Consider the following 24,427-nt stretch of genomic DNA (forward strand, 5'->3'; position numbering starts at 1 on the left):
AATCCTAGAGTTGGAAGGGACCCTGAGGATCATCTAGCAATGCAGAAATACGCAGCTGTCAGACTGAACCTCCAACCTTGGCATTATCAGCACCATGCTCTAACCCAGGCATCCCCAGCCTGCGGCTCTCCAGATGTTTTGGCCTACAACTCCCATGATCCCTAGCTAACAGGACCAGTGGTCAGGGATGATGGGAATTGTAGTCCAAAACACCTGGAGGGCCGAAGGTTGGGGATGCCTGCTCTAACCAACTGAGCTATTCAGGCCTTGGCTAAATATAGGCAGAGCTTTCCTTGTATTTTAATATAGGCGCAAAAAAAAGAGCAGCATTTCTTGTCCCATTAGGAAAAGAAGGTACAAAGTGATTCCAGTGCTCAAAGTATAAAAGAGGTGTTAATGGCAGGACACACAACCTTTTATGTGTTTGGGTTACACATGCGCCATCTTAAAGAAATTGTGAAAACAGGATTCTGAATGGGGCTCTCAAACATATTGCAAGCCAGATTATCGACATCTCAGGAGGCATGAAGTCATGCTGAAGCCTGTTTTATCACGGTGAGGGATTCAGCTTTGCTGTGGAAAGAGTAGATAAGGCTTGCTGATGTCATTCTGCAGCTACTGCAGAAAGAGTTCACACTGGCAGAGTCTCTGGAAAGAAAGAAAAAACAATAATCTTCACACTTCAAGGGCTTTCTTGTCTCTTACCCCAGGAGGTCTGTCAAGCTCCAGTATCCCTGTGGTGTTCTGCTTCCTTACAAAAAAAGGGTGGGGGCCCTGACTCTCAGATTTAAAGGGGTGTTTTTTTCAGCCAAAGGGCATTAGATTATTAATGCTGAAAAGAGGCATTCTTCTCAAATAATTTATTTCCTTAAGAATATTTCCAATGTTAGAAATCATGCCAACTTTGCCTTCATCCCCTTCCAGAATGTGCAAAGAAAACATGAAAATGGTTTGGCTTTGTGCGCGGGAAGCTTTTCCAAAAGTTTTGGTTGCCACAAATGAATTTAGCTCTGGGGACTTGGAAATATTCAACTGTTACCCTATATGCTTTGAGTCGTTCACATGTGAATGCTTTTGTGGTATGATGACATTCTCGGTGATCTCTGGCTCATCCTGAGAAAAGCAAAATCATGGCTTTTCCTCATTGGGTCTGTTGCAGAGGATGTAGTATGTATGATGCTGGCTTGCGTCTATATAGACTGAGAATATGCCTATGTTGATTCTTCTGGGCACCTTAGTTGCCTTTGATCAGCTCATTGTCAAGGCTTGCAAAGCACTGGGCAAGAGGCTTTGTAGGTAGCATTGATAGGCCTGCAATACCCATTTTGCTTCAACTGTGTTTTTACCTGTCCCACACCTGATAGGTCAGGTGGGTGTAGCTTGACCAAAATGACCTCATGAGTCAAATGGGGAGGATCTGCTGGTTCCCCACTGTTGAATGAGAGTATTCTTTCTGGCAATCTGTATGGAGAAGAATTTAGAGACACCACACTGGACGTTCTAGAATCTAATGCTGGGATTTATGTTTATTTGTTCACTGTATCCCAATGACATGGAGTGCTTAAAGATTTCTGCTGCTGTTCAACTTAGTCACCTGTTTGTTTGAGACAAAAGTGCTATCAACATGCTGATGGCACTTAGCTCTGTTTCTCTTCTTTATCTCATCCAGGCATAGGCCAACTCGGCCCTCCAGATGTTTTGGGACTACAACTCCCATCATACTTGACCACTGGTCCTGTTAGCTAGGGATGATGGGAGTTGTAGTCCCAAAACATCTGGAGGGCTGGGTTGGCCTATGCCTGATCTCATCCAAGTGTGGCAGCTGATGTTCTGATCGTCACAAGGCATTTGAGACCAGTCATTTAAGTAACTTCTACTGTATATGATTCGTATCATCAAGCACAACTCAGGCTGCTGACTGTGCCCTTTGAAACCCTACACTATAAATTGATTTTGAGCATGATATCTGAATTGCCTTATCTCAAATTTATTTAGAAGATTTCCGTGCTGCCCCCCTTTTAAAAAAAATCAACATGCATGTATGCTGCCTGATCACTGGAGACCTTGTACTGTGTACCAAATTGTCAAAAGAGACATGGGGGGGACGACTAGAATGTCCTCCACAGAAAAGTCTTCTTGGCCACCTCCCTCCTTTTTAGATGATAAGTGAAAGAAATACCCACTTTGAAGGAGAAAGGAGATTAAATGTTTCTTTGTTCTTCTGACACTGGGTTGAATCCAGCTAAATCATTGTTGTTGTTTAGTCGTTTAGTCGTGCCCGACTCTTTGTGACCCCATGGACCAAAGCACGCCAGGCACTCCTGTCTTCTAAATCATTACAAGAATGGAATGACATCTGCAGACACAATGGAACTTTCCCTCCCTCTTCTCCTGTCATGTGTCCCCCATTTACACCCCAAATCTGCTCCAGAGGTTTGGGGGAGCCCCCAGAGCAGATTTGGGGACACAGTGCAGAAGGAGAGGAAGTTCCATCGCACTCTCAGAAGTGATTCTGGGCAGGCAACTCTTTAGTTGGGTAAAACCTATCTGCATTACTTTGTGTAGACTGACAGCATTCTTTATCGGCATTAATTGTTTGCTCTTTTGCGATATACTGTGTGTGTGTGTGTGTGTGTGTGTGTGTGTGTGTGGTTTGGTCAGAACGGAGACCACAGTATTCAGGGAGTGTTGCTTCTGACTAAGCATGCATAGCTATAATGCTGTTGGCGATCATGGGTACATTCTAGTGGAAAGGCAGGATGTAAATATTTTTAAATCTATATATCTTTGCACACATTCACGATCAGTGGCCAGTTTCTCAGCTGGCATAAGTCAAAACAGAATTTCAGTGTCTCTCGCTGCTGTGGATGTAGCTCTGCCAATTTACACAAGTCAAAAGGCTGGTCCTTGGATTGTATAGTCTGCCTTTTGTGTTTTATTTCCTTTCCAGTCCCTCCGCCCCTTGGTAGGTGGTATGGAATAGGCATTTAATTAGTTGCAGGCTGCAAATGACAACCAACCCCCTCACATTGTTTACATTTCTGAACCAGACTCTTTCTGGAATGTGCTCTGTGGTTGAATATATTTGGAGTCTCCATAGGCCACATTACAGTTTGTATTTATGAGACGATAGCAATCTTTTCTACTGTACTGAGAAAAAAGGAATTCCGTTCCAAATAATAGACTTGACTGCATATCTTGCTAATTTTATGGTAATAAAAATCTTTGACATGATACAGTTTCCTGAAGCGCCGGCTGCGTGTAGCTGTGAGAGGTCTCCTTTGCTCTCTCCTTACCACAAATAGTGTGTAGTGCCAGCCAGGAGATGCATTGCTGCATGTGCTTGCCCTGGGTGCTAGGAATGGAAAAACTATGATGCACAGAGGCAAGGTATATCCTGATCATTTCAGAGACAGTGTGGTATAGTGGTTATAGTGTCGCATTAGGGACCTGGGAGACCAGGACTCCAATCTGCCCTGTCATAAAGCTCACTGGGCCAATCATTCTCTCTCAGCCTAACCTACCTCACAGGGTTGTTGTGGAGATTATATGAGACGGGGAGAAATCTGTATACCACCCTGAGCTCTTTGGAGAAAAATGTGGGATCTAAGTGCAATAAATAAGTCAAAAAGTCAGCTGTTCTAAGATTTGCAGACTGGATGTTTATGTATTACAGTGGTACCTCGGGTTAAGAACTTAATTCGTTCTGGAGGTCCGTTCTTAACCTGAAACTGTTCTTAACCTGAAGCACCACTTTAGCTAATGGGGCCTCCTGCTGCTGCTACGTGATTTCTGTTCTCATCCTGAAGCAAAGTTCTTAACCCGAGGTAATATTTCCGGGTTAGCGGAGTCTGTAACCTGAAGTGCGTGTAACCTGAAGCATATGTAATCCGAGGTACCACTGTATTATTTTTTTACTTCTCCGAAGAGCATAGGATGCTGTACCTAGTTCTCCAAGTACACTTGGGCTGGATCTAGACACATCAAAGAAGCGTTTCAGTTCAACGTGTTTTTGTATGAGAAATTGTGTTGGCAAAAATGGAACTCCACAGCACCCTCCGGCGTCACAGTGTTAAAATGCAAATATGAAACGCTTTTTCTTTACCAATCTAGCTGAGTCCTTAGTAATATGGATGGAGCAGCTTACTTGTTTCTGTCTGATGGGTCACTGGGGCAAAACGCCTGGCTAACAGCTTGTGGCTAAGTCTTGTAGTTAAGTTTAACCAGCAGTACAACCTTGGGAGGTTGTGGACTCTCCTTCCTTGGAGGTCTTTAAGCAGAGGTTGGATGGCCATCTGCCAGGGATGCTTTAACTGAGATCCCTGCATTGCAGGGGGTTGGACTAGATGACCATTGAGGTCCCTTCCAATTCTATGAGTCTACACAAAGTAAATAGACCTCATCCTTAAACCAGGGAAATCTAGACTCTCAAACTAATCATAGCTAACTATGAAATCTGTAATATAATAATAATAAAATAATATTGATATGATGTAGGAATAACTTGCTCTGGATTTCAGAGCAAAGGGACTCCTTTATGGCAAAAATGTGTACTATGTACATTTTGTAACCATCTGGTTTACATAAACTACATTGGATCCAAGGACTTTTTCTTGAGACATGTCAAAATAAAGTTTTTTTTAAAATTATTTGGCTTAGCTTTTGGTGCCTCATGTTAAGCTGGCAAAGGTGGGAATGTTTGTGTCATAATAAATATTCTCGGTTTTATCCAGCTACAGTGGTACTTCGGCTTACAGACTCTTCAGGTTACAGACTCTTCAGGTTACAGACGCTTCAGGTTACAGACTCCACTAACCCAGAAATAGTACCTCGGGTTAAGAACTTTGCATCAGGCTGAGAACAGAAATCACACGGTGGCAGTGCAATGTCAGCGGGAGGCCCCATTAGCTAAAGTGGTGTCTCAGGTTAAGAACAGTTTCAGGTTAAGAACGGACCTCCAGAACGAATTACGTTCTTAACCTGAGTTACCACTGTATGTCCTACACAGAGGAGACCCGTTGAGATTAACAAACCTGTTAGCTATGCCCAATAACTTCAAGGGGTCTACTCTGAGTCGGACCAGCACTGGGTACAACCCACAGTGATTCCAAGGCTTTGGGGACAAAGCAGGCTAGAACTCTTGCCACTGATTGATTTTTTTGAAAGGAGGAATAATACAAATACAAAAACTCAAAGCAAAAGCAAACAAGGAAAGCAAAAAAGCAATTCAACAAGCAGTTAAATGACCCACTTTGGGGTAAGAGAAGGGAACTGTAGCCGCTAAGCATCTTGCTTCAGTTACTGTGTCCAATCTCTTTTCCAGCAATGACAACATCACAAAGAACCAACTTACCTGCATTTCAATTTCCCTCCTCAAAACTTGTTCCCATTCTGAAGTCATATACGATACTGTTTTAAAACAACAACCTCTGCTTTTGTCACCATTGGCTATTGCTGCCATTGTTATGTGGGCAAAATCATTTTGTGTGGGGAATGACTTTGTCAAGCACAACATAATTACTCTCTCCTCCTCCTCCTCATGTGTGTTGCCCTTCCCAATCTGTTCCAGGTTTCACCATAACTCCCCACAGCAGACTTGGGGGTGATGTAGGGTGGCGTGCAAGGGAGAAGAGAGAGGGGGGAAGTCCTGTTGCAATCACCGAAGTCGAAAACCAGTTGCTGGAAAACACATGAGGGGAGAGTGCTCTTGTGTTCGAATCCTGCTTGCAGGTTTCCCACAGGCACCTGGCTGGCTACTGTGAGAACAGGATGCTAAGAATACATGGGTTACCAGTGGCTCGATCCAACAGGCTCTTCTTATGTTCTTAAGGTTGGATTCGGTTACTACTAGATTTCTGTTTTTATCTGTTTTTTTATGGTACAATGATACCTTGGTTCTCAAACTTACTCCATTCCAGGAGTCCGTTTGACTCCCGAAACCATTCAAAAACCAAGATGCGGCTTCTGATGGGCTGCAGGAGCTTTCTGAACTCAAGCAGAAGCCACATCGGACGTTCAGCTTCTGAAAAACGTTCGCAAACCGGAACACTTACTTCCAGGTTTGCGGCGTTCGGGAGCCGATTTGTTCAACAACTAAGCCATTCTGGAACCAAGGTTCTGTTATCATTTACATTTTTCTACCCTACTTAGACGTTTGAAGCAGTTTTGAAATACTTTTGAAATAAATAAAAATTGTTTTATCTTGTTTTCTGGTATCAGCTGGAGCTGTTTCCTTTCCCTTTCTTTGACGCTGTACATCTGCTCCCTTCCTCATGGTGCATTGTAGTTTGGCTTGAGTGGGTTGACTTGTGGAAAGCTGATCAATGGGTGGCAGCAGAATTATGGCAAGGCTGGATGGTGTATCGATCTCTTCTAATTCTGTGATATATTCTAACTCTGTGATATATTTGTACAGGCGGGGTGGGGGGAGCATGAAAAAGATGGCAAGGATTATATGAAAGAGCCTTGGGAATTGGACAGGATTATCTTCATAGTCATTCCACTTGAAGCCACTTGGAGCTGTCATTCTGTTAGCATTGCTTCTGAGAGAGAGAGAAATCTAGCACATTACTGGTTTCCTAGGACAGTCACTTCTCATACACACTAATTGGGTCTGAACTGGCAGTGACTGACCAGGAAAATGAACTGGGGGTGGGGAGTGATGGAAATGTTAGTCATTAGGAAATGGATCAGAAATAAAACTGCTACTGTCATAATGCTTTTATACAAATCTCTGCATTTATTCCACCTGGAATAATGTGTACAGCATTTCAGAAATGGGGAAAGGGCAGAAGAGAGCAACCAAAATAATTGGGGGGCAGGAGCTACTTGAGGAAAGGTTGTAATGTTTGAAGCTTTCTAGCTTAGGAGAAAAGCAAGTAAAGAGGGAACAAAATAGAGGTGTATAAAATTATGTGTGGTGTCATGAAAACTGATGGGGATAAGTTTTTCTTCTCTCATACTCTTAGGCCCCAGAAGGCAGGAATGCTTCTGAATTCAGTGCCTCATGTTCCCTTACTGCTACAGTGCCTCCCAAATGTCACAACTTCCATTCCACATTGAGGATTCAGCTATAGAGCTGTAAATAAAACATTTTAAGTGTGCTGAAAAGTGTATTATACCAATGTGGCACTAGATGGCGATTGTGAGCTATGGCAAATTCAATATATTTTTCAAAACTTTTTTAAAAAGCATTTTCACAGTGTTTTTTTATATGTGTGTAGATTTGATCCCAGACTCTGGTGCGCTAAACATCAACTGTTTAAATATTTTTTTATGTTTTTCCACAAATAGTAAATTTGAGACTAAACTGTAAAGCGGAGATCCATTTTATATGTTAAGTATGTTCCCAAGTGTTGTTTTATGTCTTGCAGACTATGGTTGGGGTTTTGGAATTCTTGATATGGCTGATCCTCAGGCTAATTTGTCATTTGAAGTGGTTACCATCAATTGCTTGCCTCTTGTGGGGAATACAATTTTAAAATATCCTCCTCTTCATGTGGCCAAAAAATTGAATCATTAGGTTATTGTATTACTTCAGATGTCTGGTATTTATTATGCATACAATCAAGGAACAAAGGGTCTGAGAGTCTACCAAGATTCCCTTTGCAATATTTACCTAGAAACTTGATTGACCAGTGCAATCTTATACACACCCACTTAGGAATAAGTTCCACTGAGTTCAATGTAAGTGGATATAGAATTGCAGCCTTAGATGTATTTCTTTAGTACAGAACTGTAGCTCTACAGATGTTCCTAGACTGCAGTTCCATTATCCCCGACTGTTGACCCTGCTGATGGAGTCCAAAAACATCTGGAGAGCCACCAGTTTCCTATCCCTTCTTTACTTGCTTTGATGTACAACTATGATCCACATTTCTCTAGATAACTATCTGGTTCGTTATTTCTTTACCCATTTCTGCAAATTAAGGGCAGGATTCCCCCAAAGATAAACACCTGAAGGTGTCACGGATTTCAAATGGAGAAAGTTCAGCAGCAACTGTCCTGCTGTAAAGAATTAGTGCTTAAAAGAGCTTTAAGTTTTGGATGAGTAAGGTCTATAATATCTATCCTTACTTTTTAGCAGATTGCTGCAAGAAAGCTCCACTGTTATTAAAGTCTGGCAAAACTTCCCTAATGAGCAATTAACAGGGCACCACTTAAATGGGTTCTCCTGGCACCACTTTTCGAGAACAGCAAGTTAGCCTTAGCATACTACTGAGTATACAGAACAAAATATTGCAGCTAGACTGGAGATTGGGAGTAGCCACTGAAACCATACAACACCAGTCCTGAAAGACCTACATTGGCTCCCAGTACGTTTCCAAGCACAATTCAAAGTGTTGGTGCTGACCTTTAAAGCCCTAAACAATGTCTCCACCCCCATCATTCAGCCCGGACACTGAGGTCCAGCTCCGAGGGCCTTCTGGCATTTCCCTTGCTGCGAAAGGTGAGGTTACAGGGAACCAGGCAGAGGGCCTTCTTGGTAGTGGCGCCCGCCCTATGGAACACCTTTCCATCAGATGTCAAGGAAATAAACAACTAGCTGACTTTTAGAAGACATCTGAAGGCAGCCCTGTTTAGGGAAGTATTTAATGTTTGATCGTGTTTTTAATATTCTGTTGGGAGCCACCCAGAGTGGATGGGAAAACCCAGCCAGATGGGTAGGGTGTAAATAAATGATGGTGATAATGATGCTTCACCAAATTTCCCTGCGAGAAATGGTTTCTCAGGAGTGAGGCCCACTATTAGGAGCTGGAGCAGCGTTGGCTTCACAGCTTCCTCATGCGGTGAGCACCCCACCTGTCCTGCCTTCTCTGCTGCTGTGGAGAGGCAGTGTTGGTATTGGTGCTGATTTCTGGCGAGATCTCATGAGATCCCGCTTGGAATCTGCCACCTCTGCTTTGCACCACTGCCATGCGGCCTTGATAAGGGATGATGGCAGGGCAGGGCAGCACTTCCTGTTTGGTCTCAAGAGGTGAAATGGGAAGTGCCGCCCCTGAGTGCGAGCAGCACAGCTTTTTCTTTTTCTTTTTTAAAGTGTTCATTTTGTTTTGTTTTCTGCTGTCGCTGCAAGCAGCTACAGCGGCAACTGTGTTGGCAGCCTGCCAATTTGCTTCTTTGCAACGCACTGCTACATTGTAAGGGAAAAGCAGCAGTTCGCCACAAAACATGATGGTGGAAACACAAAAAGTGGCCTCCTTTTGCTAGGGTTGGGGGATGAGAAAAAGAAACCACTGAGAAATGTGTTTTCTAAAGTGACTTGTACGTATTCAGCCAAGTCCTACTCGGAGTAGAACCACTGAAATTCATGAACTGTTCTGAATAGGACTAGCATTGCATGCCAGCCTGACTTCCACAATCTCTTTGCATTAGTATATGTAAGTCGTTGCCGTCAGTTATCCCTCCACATGTTTTTAGTTCTTGATGCTGGAACATAAATAAACATTCCTTAGTGTGGTTCCTCTTCATTTTTGCCCCCATGCCTTTAGACACAATCCGCTTACTGGTTGGGGGCATAGCTGTCAACCTTCCCTTTTTTTGTGGGAAATTCCCTTATTCCAGCGCCGTTTCCCACTGCTTCCTGCTGCTATCCCGGATTGTTAGATATCCCATAGACTGTCCCTGGGACAGGTGAGGCTGCTTATCCCTTATTTTCAAATCTGTAAGTTGACAGCTATGGTTGGGGGCAATCCTTTTCTAAAAAATGAAGGCAAGGACCATATATCCAGCTGCAAATATTTGGGACATGACCCAGCCAAAGTTGAGAACATTTAATTCCCAATACTTCCTAATGCATAGTAACAGTGCAGTCATATCCATATCTACTCGGTAGTAACTGCCATTGAACTCATTGAACTCGCAGGTAATTGGTTACAGCAGGGGTCGCCAACATGATGCCTTCTAAAGGTTGCTTAGCTACAACTCTCAACACCAATGGCATTGCTGAATGGGGCTGATGGGAGTTGTAGTCCAAAGCAACTGAAATGTGCCACCTTAGCTATCCCTTGGGTATAGAATTGCAACATTGAGCATCTCCATCACTCTCTCCCATTGAAATCAATAGGACTTAATGGGTCCTTGATTGTGATTTGATTGTGTCCTTTACTGTCCACTTTTTAATCCTTCCAGCAGTGTCTAAAGAGGGCATGAATTGATCATTCTGAGAATGCATTAGTTTTTAATAATGTGGAAATTACTATTTTGTAGGGGGAAATACTTATGCAGCACCGATTTATTTTATTTTAATGACTTGAGGTCTGCTACTGAGCATCATGTCACACTGTGTGTTGTGGTGGCCCTGCTCCCGAAATGTAAACAATGTTAGAATCAGTGCTTTGGAGGCAAGATGTTACATGCCAGAAATGTTGCTATTTTGCACAATTTATCCGACAGCTCCCCTGGATGATTATATTTTACCAGGCATTGCCCACACAATTTGTATCTTTGCAGTCATAAGTATGAAAAAACTTTCAAAAGCTGAGATTCTGTGTCTAGTACCTCATTCGGTGGAGGGTTTTGTTATGAAATCACAGCATATACACTGGGTATTTTTAGGGATATGTTCTTGAACTGCAAATTACATATATGGAGTGATTCCAGTTTATTTTTGCAAAGTGTACTGTAGGGAAAGTAGTCGTTATTTTGGAAGAAAACATATTTATGACTTAGCCAGACATCTTTGCTATATCCCACATGTTTTAAATATGTCCAAAAACAAACTTCCCCCCTTTAAAATTCCTGCATCCCCTCTTAAGTATGAGCAAACCACTTCAAGATAATTTTTAAAATAATACAAAAGATTTGGTGCATTAAAAAAATATCTTGGCCAATTCACATGAAATAAAGTAACTGTGGTTTTATGGTGACTTCATCATGCATTAATAATAAGTTGTGGTGAAATTGCAGTGGTGAAATAACTTTGTGGGTATGATACATGCTATGAATGCAGATGGCTTCAGGCTAGATGATCTGGTGACCTGCATGGACTTATGGGGCAGCTCAGGCTCCCTTGTGCCCCTGAGAAGAGGGAAGCGGTGGTGTTATCTCTGAAGATAGCCCCCAAACTGGGTGCTCTAGCCAGTGGCGTAGCGTGGGGGGTGCAGGGGGGGGCCGGTCGCACCGGGCGCAACATCTGGGGGGGCGCTCGCACTCGCAGCTCTCTGCCCCTACTTGGCTCACTCACTCTCTCTCAGTTAGGGGGCGCAAATTACTTGCCTTGCCCCGGGTGCTGACAACCCACGCTACGCCACTGGCTCTAGCATTTTAGCTCTAGAGATCAGGAGGGAGGAGTTCTGGCATGGAAGTGACCACAAGAGTCACCTTTGTAAAATTTGGAAGCAGCCCCTTCTGTTTGCAACCCACTTTATGTCATTCTGATTCAAATTGTTCAATCAGAGCTCTCTCTTCTCTTCTGAAAAACAAAACAAAAAACCTGCTAGAATTAGATGCAGATGGCAGGTGTGGTTGTCTCTCCTGTGGTGCCAATTTGAATAAATTATTGTGGGGGCCCAGGAATGTCCCACCCAGCATAATCAATCACATGACGCGGTACACACACACCATTTGAATGGCAGTGCCCATCAACTTTGGGGGGCTCAGCCCCCACAAATGCTTTATTGGGGGGGGGGTGAAGCCCCCATGGCCCCTAGGAGTTGGCTCCCATGGTCTCTCCTCTGGGGATGAAGCCTGAAAGATAGGTGGAGTGGTTCTGCTGCAATACCAGACTTGACCATTTGGGGGTTGGAAAACAGAAATCATGTTCCCTCCTCTAGTTTTTTGTGGGTGGGGGACAACCACATGAAGACTGGGGGCAAGATGAAGGTGCTCCTGGATAAGAAACCTTCCGAAAATCAAGTCAAAGAGTGGCGCAGAAGCTATCATGCTTAGGTGATTAAAACTGGAAAAGTCAGTTTTTCTTGCACAATCATGCAAAGTTCATGACTGAATATAAAGATAACATTTATGACTATGGTTCTTATAGTTCCTGGTGATTTCCTCGGCTTGCTCATAACATAAACAGACAGTCATTTCAGATTATATTTCCCAGTCATCCTACAAACACATACAAAAGTATTTCAATATTGGGAGGCAGGGGAATGTTGACTAATCCCATCTCTCTCGACCACCTCTCTCATAATGAATTTTAACAGCAATTATAGCTCCAAGTGCAGACATTTCCTAGGGACTTCAGAGCTGGCCAAGTTTAATGGATCAAGGCATAGCTTTGGACTATCAACTTTTTCCTTAATCCAGGAAATACCTTGGACCGCAATCTTAATTGCTGACATTCTTCTGCAAGCTCTGATTATGACAGCTAATAAAGTGACAAAAGTAGGAAGCCATAAGGAGCAACGGTGCTTGACCTTTTGTAAATGCTATGTTTACTTGGCCCAGAACATAGTAAGCAGACACCATCATCTGTAATTGTAAAGATGGTTCTACAGACTGGTAGATGTCTATCCTCAGCCTTTGGGCTTGTGTCCCTTCCCCCACCCCCAAAAAGAGGTTTTGACATCTTCATGTCTATTGAGAATCTGAAGCATTTCCTTCCTATTAATAGCCAGTGGCCTCTGGCCAAACACCCTGTCAAAACCTCTCTTATCTAGAAGGAACTGGGCTTTTGAGGTGTTTGGGATTTGAAAGAAAATGCTCAACTCACAACACCACATTATCTTGTCTTTGGCTCTGGCTCTCATCAGTGCAGATCATGACAGCTGAGATAGGGCGCCCAAATTGCAACCCACAGATCCTGCCCACACCTTGGCTATTTTCAAGGCAGCAAGAAAAGATGCTACACTTTCTGCCATATCCCTTCACATGCTCTGCTTGTTCATCTACATTGATGCCCTAAGGCATTCTGGGCAGATAAAGGTGGCAGGAGGTGGCAGCCTTGGATGGTGATTTGCAGTGCACCTGCACATCAACTAAAATCAGGTTAAAGGCAGAGGAGATGGGATAAAATGGATGTTGACAACTGGTGTCAGTCCTGGTGAGACTACCTGGCCTCATGCGCCCTAGCATTTAGCAGCCATGATGCCTGCTGGTGGTGGCGGCCCTGCTCTGAGCCCTGTTGTCTTGATGCAAAGCAACTTCCAGCACCATGCTGAGAGGCAGAAGGAGAGCAGATCTAAGCAATGTAGTGCTGCTGTCCTAAGTGATGCAGCCTCTGAAGTTGCACTCCACTGGAGCAGGTGACTGAGCCTTGCCCAGTTGCCAAGGGAAAGTGGGGGCTCCTAGCCTGGCTTCCTCCACTGTGCTGCCTCGCATGGCCAGCCTCAAACATTTTGCTGCCCAATAGAAAAGTTTGAGGTGATTATTATTATTATTACAGTGGTACCTCAGGTTAAGTACTTAATTCGTTCCTGAGGACCGTACTTAACCTGAAACTGTTCTTAACCTGAAGCACCACTTTAGCTAATGGGGCCTCCCGCTGCTGCCATTTCTGGGTTAGCGGAGTCTGTAACCTGAAGCATATGTAACCTGAAGCGTATGTAACCCGAGGTACCACTGTATTATTATTATTATTATTATTATTATTATTATTATTATTATTATTATATTTAAAAAATCTAAGTGGTGTACAAAAAAGAAGCAACAACAGATAACTTAAAACAAAATATTTCAAAAGTACACAACATTTTGATTTCACCCCCTGAGGCACATTCCACTATCTCTCAAGACAGATGGATGCCAACAACAGAAGCCTGCAGCCAATGGATGCCATCTGTTGGCTGCAGAGACAGCTAACTCATAACTGCTGCCTCCTATGTCGTTTTTGCTGCATTAACTGCACTGAAGTGACCTCTCTGAGTCACAAGCTTTTGGGTAGTGTGTATGGAGGTCCAGCCCAGACAATAAGACCCCACTCTTGGTCTCCCTGTTGTGTTCCAAAGGAAAGCAGAGCAATACATTTGGCACCAGCTTGGCTGCAGGTGTTGGCAGAAGAAGGCATACAAGGAGCCACCCAACCTTCTTAGGGACAGCACTCCAGACTTGTGTACCATTTACTCTGTAGCCTTTTCTTCTCCAGAAGATGTCCCGCAGAGCAGGACAGGTACAGATTTTTTCCCTTGGGGTTTCATCCTGAAGCCTTTCTCATGAATGAACATAGCTGCAAGGTAGTGTAGGTTTAGGATCAGAGTTTCCTTCTCCCAGGTCGATGAGCCCCATCTGCCCTCATTTTTCTCTACAGAGTGTGCAGTAAGCACTGCTCAATCATACAGTGGTGCCCCGCAAGACGAATGCCTCGCAAGACGGACGGAAAACTCGCTAGACGAAAGAGTTTTCCATTTTGGAGGTGCTTCGCAAAACAAATCTCCTATGGGCTTGCTTCGCAAGACGACAATGTCTTGCGAGTTCCTGCGGGTTTTTCCCCCTCCCCCCTTTTCTAAGCCGCTAAGCCGCTTATCAGCTGATCCGATCAGCAGATAAGCTACTAAAAGCCGCTAAAAGCGCTAATCCGCTAATCCGTCAATGGGCTTGCTTCGCAAGACGAAAAAACCACTAGACGAAGAGAATCACAGAACGGATTATTTTCGTCTTGTGAGGCACCACTGTATATATATACTCTGTGTTCAGGTAGGTAACAGTGTTGGTCTGATGCAGTCAATATATTGTCCAGTAGCACCTATATAGTAGCACCTATGTTGTCCAAACATCACCCTGGGTAGAAAACACTTTAATGTTTGGGAAAATCCAATCATATGGCAACTCATGTTAGAAGTGTGGATTTTGGTGAATATCCTTAAAAATAGCTCAAAAACTTCATTGGTTGTGGGATTTTTTTTGTTTTTTTTGAGATTTTGCAAAAACACACACACCGTTGACCAAAGAAAGCTCAACAACTTTTGTGTCCAGATTTCACTCTTTTGCCAGCCAGCCTCCTTATTCAAAACAGATCCAAAAGCCTGCTGGAATAAAAAAGTATCCATCTGCAGTGGAAGGACAACAAGGAGTGAGCCAATCTAACATCTCTAGGGAGGGAGTTCCAAAGTCTGAGAGCAGCCACCAAGAAGATCCTCTCCCACATCCCCATCAAGTGTGCCTTTGAGGATGGTGGAACCAAGAGAAGGGCCTCTTATTCTCCTGGCACCACTGTTGGTATTGTGTGAAGTAGTAATGTATGCATTAAGCTACCAAGTTGAGGCACTGAGCATGAAGACAGGATGCAATTTATTTGAATAGAACTTTCAAGTTTGAAGGATCTTTGAGTATCAAAAGAGAGCCTTTACCTTTTCTCCATGAAAACCTGGAGCTAATAAATTATGCTTTCATGGAAACGTTATAGATTAAGCATGCTAAATTAGTTGACCTCTGTCTCGGATGGTTCAAGGTTCAAAGTAGGAGGATTATCCTACACTCTGGCCAGAGGGAATATTAACTTGCCTGTTCATTTGCATTAGGAGCAAAGTCAACCAAATCATTCAGGCTTGTGGTTATGTGCATATGCTCATGGGGTGAGGAGATAGCTCTATTTATCTGCTTTTTCTAGTTGTCTTTTTTCAGACTAACTGGATTTTTAACCTGAGAAATCAAGCCAAAGAACATTTATGCAGCAAAGTGTAAGCTATGAACAAAGAGAGCATTATTGGAATCATATCAAAGACCCAAATTTTAAAAAAAATTAAAAATGAACAAGCAATTTATGAAAGCATGACTTTGGAAGCAGATATGGCAATAGCTTTAGAAGGAAAAATAGATTTAAAAACAAACCATTTCTCTATATAAGATATGTTATAGATAATTTTGTATACGTGAGCAGAGGTGCTCTCAGGACAGAGAAATTACTTGCCTGCCTTAGTAATGCAAGTTATGTGATTCAGAAATATGAGACACTGTTCACAATGCTGTCCTTACAGTTTAAGGTATGGGTAGGCAAACTAAGGCCCAGGGGCCAGATCTGGCCTAATCCCCTTCTAAATCCGGCCCACGGATGGTCCAGGAACCAGCGTGTTTTTACATGAGTAGAACGTGTGCTTTTATTTAAAATGCATCTCTGGGTTATTTGTGGGGCATAGGAATTCATTCTCCCCCCACCCCCACCCCCCACAAAAAATATAGTCGGGGCCCCCACAAGGTTTGGGGGACAGTGAACCAGCCCCCTGCTGAAAAAGTTTGCTTACTTCTGGTTTAAGGCAATGAACTTGTATACCTCTGTTATGCAAGCTTTAGAGGACACGCAAGGCAAGAAGTTAGACAAGAACTTTATTGTCACTAATAAAGAAAAATAGATAGTAATGGGAAACTCTTGACTCCACCCAGAAACAGCCACCTAATGTCCATTATTACACTTTCCACACAATATAGTTTCCTTCACAATTCAATCTATTATTATTTGAAATCAAATAATTATTCCATATTCACAGTGGGTTCAATGGAATGATGGTATTGTTATTAGTGTTTCAATATTGTTTTATTCTTGTGTTTTGACCATCTTTGTCATATCAACCACAGTATGTATGTCTGTCTGTCTGTGTGTGAAAATATATGCACTAATGCAATACTAAGGAACAGGTTTGTGTTACCATCATTCCAATTCATGTTAGAAACATTGTAATTATTCTGGGTGTAATTATTTTTGACTAAGTGATACACAAAGTTGATCCACTGAAATCAGATACAGTATATAAATATAGGTACAGTATATTTAGAAAAATTCCAGGACTATGACAGGTTCATAATCAAATAAATTGTAAGAACCTGATAATTTTAGTTTCTTGGTTCTGCATATAAATATTTAGTTTCAAATGCCTGAAAGTGCGTGTCTCTATGTGTGTATGTATACAGTATGTAGGTCAAATCCACTTTACCTGATTCTGTTTCAGAACCTCCATTTGATTGCATGGAGGCTGACATGAGACATAATACAGATAAAAACTATGAGTTGGCAAGGATACTAACAGCCTCAGTTCACTAATGCAATTGTCTTACTGTCCTTGAGTTTTTTGTCTAGATAGAAAAAGTAGATCTGTATTAGGAGTCCATATATTTCAGGAGAGGCGACTCATAACTGATCTAGACACTAATGTGATCTAGACATCTGTTCCAAAAAGGATGCAGGCCACTTCAAGCAGGGCTCTGGGATCTGGGATAGCCCCTAGCAGGTGCACCAACTCGAGGGGGTGGAGGTGTCTTCGGCCCCCTTAATTTTTGTTGGAAGCGGGCGGGGCCTCCTCAGTGCGGAGGGAGCAGAGGAGGCCAAGTGTGGCGCTCAATGCAGCACAGTTTCAGTGGCCGGCTGCTCCAGAGCGCTCATCCTTCAGAAAATGTGATGTCACACATGTGAGCTGCGTGCAGGGCCCCTCAATTTTGGAGGCAACTTGACCCTTTGTGTTAACTCCCAGGAGCAATGGAATTAGCTTTGGTAAGGGTCTGAGCTTAACTGAGCAATTAACGTGGTAACTAGGCAGCTTTCATTATCATCATGTTCTCTGCTACTTGTTAGAGCTTACGAAGGAGGGCAAGAAGATGATGAGAAACTGGAGAATTTGATTCTTTGACTGACGTCTGAATTCCTGGGTTTGGGGAACAGCCAAGTGATGAATCCTCTGACTCTGGTCTCCTGCGTAGTGCTCTTCCTTAGACTGCATCTGAGGCCAGCTTGAAGTTGTAGGACTCTTGAGGCAAGGACCCAGTAATCCACCTCCAAATTTGACTGAGTCATCTGGTGTCCGCTAGATTATACCTTATAGAATACATGTTCCATAGCACAGGTCTTTCTTTAATTCCAATATCAAATACACACTGTGGTGGTAGAAGGGCTGCAGTTTTATATTTTCACAATATGTACTAGCGAATGAGAAATTTCCTGTAATTTAGATGCTGTTTCTGACACTGAGATTTATAAGTTTCCTACAAAAAAATTCCTCCTGAACTTCAAACCTTCCTGCAAAAGTTCATATTACCACAAATTATCTGTAATTTGTGTGAAATCAGAATTCATCTGGCCACTTCATTTGCAAACACTGCCCAGCCAAATCAAGCAAAGATGTTAAAACCATCCATATATATATATTTCCAACATCAGCAAGTATTTTTACTCTTCCATTATTTTCACTGTGATAGCTGATCTGTGAGTCCCTTTTGGATATTCCTGCAGAAAAAAATTCAAAGGGCATGTAGGACCAAACATTTTCTATAATTGCCTATGTGCTTGCAACCTACACTTGAGATAGAGGCTGAAAAAATACCATATTGCCCCCAAAGAGCAATAGTGGACAGGCGGAGTCCCCCCAACTCCAGGTGACCCCCGAGCGGAATAATGACTCAAGACAACGTGCTATGGGATTAAAATTGGCCACAACTTTATTCAGATGTAGGGAGACCTTGGCTCAGGCATTGGGCGTTTATCCTTCCCAGTCCCCAGCCTGGGAGACATCAGGGTTGGCTCCCAGTACATTTCTGAGCCCAATTCAAAGTGTTGGTGCTGACCCTGAAAGCCCTAAACGGCCTCGGCCCAGTATACCTGAACGAGCGTCTCCACCCGCATCGTTCAGCCTGGACACTGAGGTCCAGCTCCGAGGGCCTTCTGGTGGTTCCATCACCTTAAGAAGTGATGGAACCAGGCAGAGGCTCGAGAAGTTAGGTTACAGGGAACCAGGCAGAGGGCCTTCATGGTAGCAGCGCCCACCCTGTGAAATACCCTCCCACCAGATATCAAGGAAATAAACAACTATCTGACTTTTAGAAGACATCTGAAGGCAGCCTGGTTTAGGGAAGTTTTTAATGTTTGATGTTTTATCATGTTTTTAATATTCTGTTGGGAGCTGCCCAGAGTGGCTGGGGAAACCCAGCCAAATGGGAGGGGTATAAATGATGATGATGATGATGATGATGATGAACTGACCCCTGGCCTCACCCCAGTGTGTATGCTTAGACAGACACCATTCCTTGGATCTACTAACCCTATTCCTGAAATCCTACAGTATGGGAAGCATGCTTCTTCTGCTTGCCTGGGCTATGAACATCATTCTGCCTCCACCCCCAACCCTGAGGTAACATCCAATTGTTTCCAGAAGCTGCACTGTGGACAACAGAAGAAACTGGTTTTCTTTCTTTCTTTTAGCTTGCGGAACAAGCTTTTACCTGTGAGAGTTTAAAAATACATGAACAATGAAAGCGGATAGTGTTCAGCCTGTCTGTCATACGCTTTGTTTGCTGACAGCACTGGATTCTTAAATGGTTCGCCAGCTGCATCTGTCTTGTAAATTGGGCTGGTAATTGAGTATGCCTAAAGCTACTGGCCACAAACCACTCATTTTGGAGTCATCCCATTGACCTTCTGTACTGAACCCGAGCACTGAGGGTCTCTCGACAAGCAAAGTTCAGCTTCTTTTTCTTGGAGGCCTTAAGGCCTTGAGGAGTCTGTTCTTCACTGAATATGGTCAATACTTGACTAATGATAATTCAATAAAAGACATGGCCTTTTAATGCAACATTACTCACATGAATATTGATCAAAACCAGTAACATTTGTTAAATCCTTGCTAGATAGTTATTCCTCTTGTATGCTACATTGTTGCTTCTGCCTTCAGCAATATAGAAGATTAATCAAAATTGGTTTTATGTAGAAACACCACAATCAAACGTGTATTTTGTGAGTGACACAACAAAAAGAAAATAATCCATATGGCCGCTAGGAAAGATAAAATACCAAATTCTGGAATTTAAGTTTCCAATGTGTATATGAGTTTTGGTCGCTTCTGGCATTGGTTTTAGTGGTGTGGAAGCTGCTCCTCATCATTCTGTCATCTTGGAGAGTCGAAGTCACACCACAGCTCATTTCCATGATTGTGTTGCTCCTGCTCTGGTGTGGTGGGAGCCACAGAGAAAGCTCCTTCTATACAACCTTGGTTCTCCAATTATACCAAGTAGTATTCAAAGCAATGGCATTGCATGGGTTCCTGTGCCCTCAAAAGCTGGAAGGGGATCTTGGGAAGCAGGCTTCTTTTCGAGAAGTAAAATCTGGTTAATGGATCTTAACTAACACTTGAAGAAAAATGCATTGCAGAACTGAAAATGCAAGTGGTACCTGTATACAAAATGTTGCAGTAAGGTGTGGCAGACATCCATGCCCTTTTACAGGATACTCCATTCCACACACCCCTTCCTTGCTTTCCATTTCTCTCCCTTCCAATAATCAGCCAGCATTCTGTGACCACGGAGTATGCTCAGTCCCCATAGGGCTATTTTGGGCTTTAAAAAAAAAAAATCCACTTAACATTTTGGTACTTCTGAAAACCTTGGCATTCCCCTAAGCCTGCTGATACATCTACCTTGTCTGTGGAAGGTGTCATTTGGCTATATAAGGATCAATTATTAAGACAATGAGCTCACTGTATAGGATGGACGACAAGGTGGGTGAAGCTATTCATAGGTTATATGTTGTTAATAGTAAATATTCGGACAGGATCTGTATCCCTCAGTTGAAGCAGCTGTTCAAGAGAAGCTTGAAGGCTGCAATCCCATGTACACTTACCTGGCAGTAACTCCCATTGGACTCAGTTGGGCTTACTTCTAAGTAGACAGAAGTGTAAGAAGCAGTACAGTTGTACCTTGGTTTTCAAACAGCTTAGTTCTCGAACATTTTGGCTCCTGAATGCTGCAAACCCAGAAGTGACTGTTCTGGTTTGTGAACTATTTTTGGAAGCCGAACGTCCAACGGCTTCCGATTGGCTGCAGGAGCTTCCTGCAGCCAATCAGAAGCTGTGCTTTGGTTTCTGAATGTTTTGGAAATCGGACAGACTTCCAGAACGGATTCCATTCGACTTCCAAGGTATGACTGTGCTGTAATTGTAAGCTTCTGCACAATGGAATTTTCACAGATATACCCAGGTATGTCCCTTTGTACAAAATCAGGAGACCAGGTTGCAGAACTCATCCTAGCATACAAAAATCTGTTTTCCCAAAGCGTATTTTATATAGTTGTATATCTGCTATTTTTCAGGTTCAACGAAAGATTTAATTGAAACTTGCTGTGCTGCTGGACAACAGTGGGCTATTGACAACAATGAATGCACAGAAATCCCTGTAAGTGGAGCTGATGGCGATATCTGCAGGTATGTAAACTAAAGTTAAGAAGCTGAAAAATCACAAGCAGCCTGCGTTTTATAATCTGACATATGATCCATGTTACACACATACAGGGATTATCCACTCTTACCATTTGCCCTGCTCTTTCAACCCAGAGCTCCATGCTTTAACACTCCATGTCCAAACGTGCCTTTTCTCTCTTTTTTGGCCCCAAGCTTTTCTCACAAAAACCCGTTCTATAAAACTTAAATCAGACCAAACATCAATTCAGGTTTTCTGCAGATTGACGTTTGTTCTGATTGAGCTATAAAGAGCTAGTTTTCACCAGGAAAGCTCTGGAGGGGTGCACCCTGTCACAGAGCTTTAAATTGTGGACCATGCCTGGAAAGTGCAGAAGAAAGATATGGATAAACCCATCTGTGCACATGCTGCGTAAACTTACTGAAGTGTGGCAAGACGGCCTGACATATATATATGGAACATTTCTCTCCCAAAATATAGAGCCTGAATGAACTTGAACCTTTTAATATGCACATTCCTCCAATTACAGGAGAACAATTATTTTGGCTTATCGCAGATCATACGATGATTTTTTTAATGCTATAGATGAATAAGATAAGGCCTTTAATTTTGCCTGATAAAAATCAAGCTCCCTGCTGAGAATCTGTGCTAAGTGCAAAAGTCTGTTTCTCATAAACGGCACACATAAAGTGCACTATGCAAAGGACTGTGCATATGGAACTGAGTTAATGGGATGCTTACTTTCCGTCACTGCCACCTGAATCTCTGTTTCCCCAGCGTAATCTCACAGAATTTGATATGACCCATTTGCTAAGAAGTGCACTATTATAGTTACATAAAGGAATCAAGACCCTTGGTCTAAAATAGCAGGAATACTGCATTTAAGAAAATGTGAGCCAGTTTCTCTCTCATTTGTGGGGGGGAAATGTCTAGCACAAATGGAAACTAAATAAATAAAGATCAAATTTTAAGTAAATGAGCTCCTTACAAAGGGATTTAGAATTTAATTAATGGGTCTTTCTTCTCATTCCATATGTAAATATCAGACTGAACTCCTGCTCAAAAGATTATACTCATTTCACTGCAACTTTCTATAGCAAGTTTACAAATAACCAAAGTAGATCTGATATTGGTGGAGTACAGGAGCTTAGCGAGGAGAAAAAAAGTGCACTTGGTGATAGAAGCATGATATTTGGTATGTATTTATACAAAGAGGAGCGTGTCAAGCCTCCTCATTTTATGCTTTTATAGCAGCTGCACAATCCCACCTCTTATCATGGCCTGAGCATTGTACCAATGGAAGGTGTGGACTGGATGTGTACTGAGCCAATAAATAAATATGTATAAATCAATATGTATAAATATGTATTATATGTATATTATATGTATAAATAAATATGTATAAATAAATAAATATCTATACTGAGCCAATAAATAAATAATGAGAATGACTGAATCCATGTTTGCCATGGATGGAATGGTAATGCTTGTATCTGGCAGGATAATATAACATAGGAGCCAACCCCTAGGGGCCAAGGTCCCTTTGGCCCCCTGAATAAAATATTTGAGGGGGCTGGTCCTCCCCAAGGTTGATGAGCATTGCCATTCAAATAGTGTGTGTGCACTGTGTCGTGTGATCTATTACGTTGGGGCATGGCTTACCTTCCCCCAATATTTTATTCAAGTTGGCACCCTGCAATATATAATATTTCTATGTTGATCAAGACCTGGAATGTATGTTCTTGCATAGGGACCATAGGAAAGTGCCTTATACTAAATCAGACTTGTTGGTCCATCTAGAACCGAACTCTCCAGGATTTCAGAACAGGGACTTACTCACAAGTAAGCATCCAGTGGATTGCAGGGCATCTTGCAGGAAACCCCCCCCCCCAGAGATGGACAGTACTAATAGTCATGTTGTTATGTATAATAATAATAATAATAATAATAATAATAATAATAATACTTTATTATTTATACCCCGCCCATCTGGCTGGGTTTCCCCAGCCACTCTGGGTGGCTTCCAAAAGAATATTAAAATACTGTGATACATCAAACATTAAAAGCTTCCCTAAACAGGCTGCCTTCAGATGTCTTCTAAAAGTCTGGTAGTTGTTGTTCTCTTTGACATCTGGTGGGAGGGCGTTCCACAGGGAGGGTGCCACTACCGAGAAGGATGCATTTTAAGGACATGGAGAAACTAATTTGAGACCCACCACTTGGCCCCTAGATCCTTCTGAATCATGGTTGCTAAAATCATGGTCAACTCTAGGCAGTTGGATCATGCAAGACCAAGATTGCATCAGTTGCTCTAGTTGCCAATGAATTCCCAAGCTAAATGTAAAGTGCTGGAGGGGCGGGGGGGAATCTCCGGGTTTGGTCCTGCTGGGTGTGGTGAAGCAAACCACTGCAGTCGTCAGCATTGAACCAGCTGGCAAGCAGATGGTTTAAACCTGCTGGGTGCTGGATTGCCAGCACAAAGCAGCCCCTTGCAGCCAGCAGGATTGAGTGGAGAAGTGCAATCCTGTGGGAAACATGCTGGCGAAGCAGCCTGCAGGATTGATCCCTGTAGAACAACAGTGCCATGAGCCTAGAGCTCCACTAACATCATTCCACAACCTTCCTGTTGTGGCAAACACAGTACTGCCCCCCCCACACACACTCCTTTGCCCCTGTTAACCTCTTGATTCAGCATTTTGAGCTGCAAAATAGTGATGCCAATGAAAGGGCAAGAAAACATGCAGAACATCTATTTGGCGTGTCCCGTGGTGTCAGTTCTTACTGAATAATGGCATTTGCAAGTAGAAACCTGCCTTTTGAGAGCAACATGTGTTTTATTTGTTGTAGAATTGCTCAGAAGCAGTGTTGTGTCTCGTATTTAAAGGAAAACAGCTGCATTGCTGGCATGATTGCTGCCAGAGAAGGTGAATTGTGTGGCCCGGATGAAAGTGAGACCTGCGGAGGATCGTTTTATAAGGCAAGGCACAATGCTGGAACCTTTGTGGCACCATTACTAATTCAAATCAGGTTAAGCTTTGGCACTTTTAAGGGCTTGGCATTTGTTCTCTCTCTCTCTCTCTCTCTCTCTCTCTCTCTCTCTCTCCTTAATTGCAAAGCATCATGGACCAGGAATGAAAATTTCACTTAGCTAAGCATTTTGACTGCTCATATTTATTTCTCTGCTTCAGCCAGATGCACAATCTTGAATTTCAGGGCCTTCATTTTAATTTGCTTTTCCATATATCTAATAGATAAGAATTTCATTAGTGCATAGCTTAAGAAGTCTATCTCCAGTATTATACTTAACAGCATGTTACTTGCTTTTTAAAAATCATATTATAGATAGGGAAGTAGATTACATCAGCCCCCTCCC

At 42.7% G+C, this 24,427-nt stretch overlaps 1 protein-coding gene across 1 annotated transcript in view; it reads left to right on the forward strand.

Annotated features, from left to right (window-relative positions):
* The window catches only part of FBLN2 (fibulin 2), a 115,379-nt gene that overhangs the window by 41,683 nt on the left and 49,269 nt on the right, over positions 1-24,427 (forward strand). The window contains 2 exon segments of the mRNA XM_082211854.1: positions 20,948-21,059; positions 23,902-24,031. Of these exon segments, the coding sequence (XP_082067980.1) occupies positions 20,948-21,059; positions 23,902-24,031 (242 nt within the window).

Source organism: Podarcis vaucheri (assembly GCF_965113315.1).
Source record: "Podarcis vaucheri genome assembly, chromosome: 2".
NCBI classification, from domain to species: Eukaryota; Metazoa; Chordata; class Lepidosauria; order Squamata; family Lacertidae; genus Podarcis; species Podarcis vaucheri.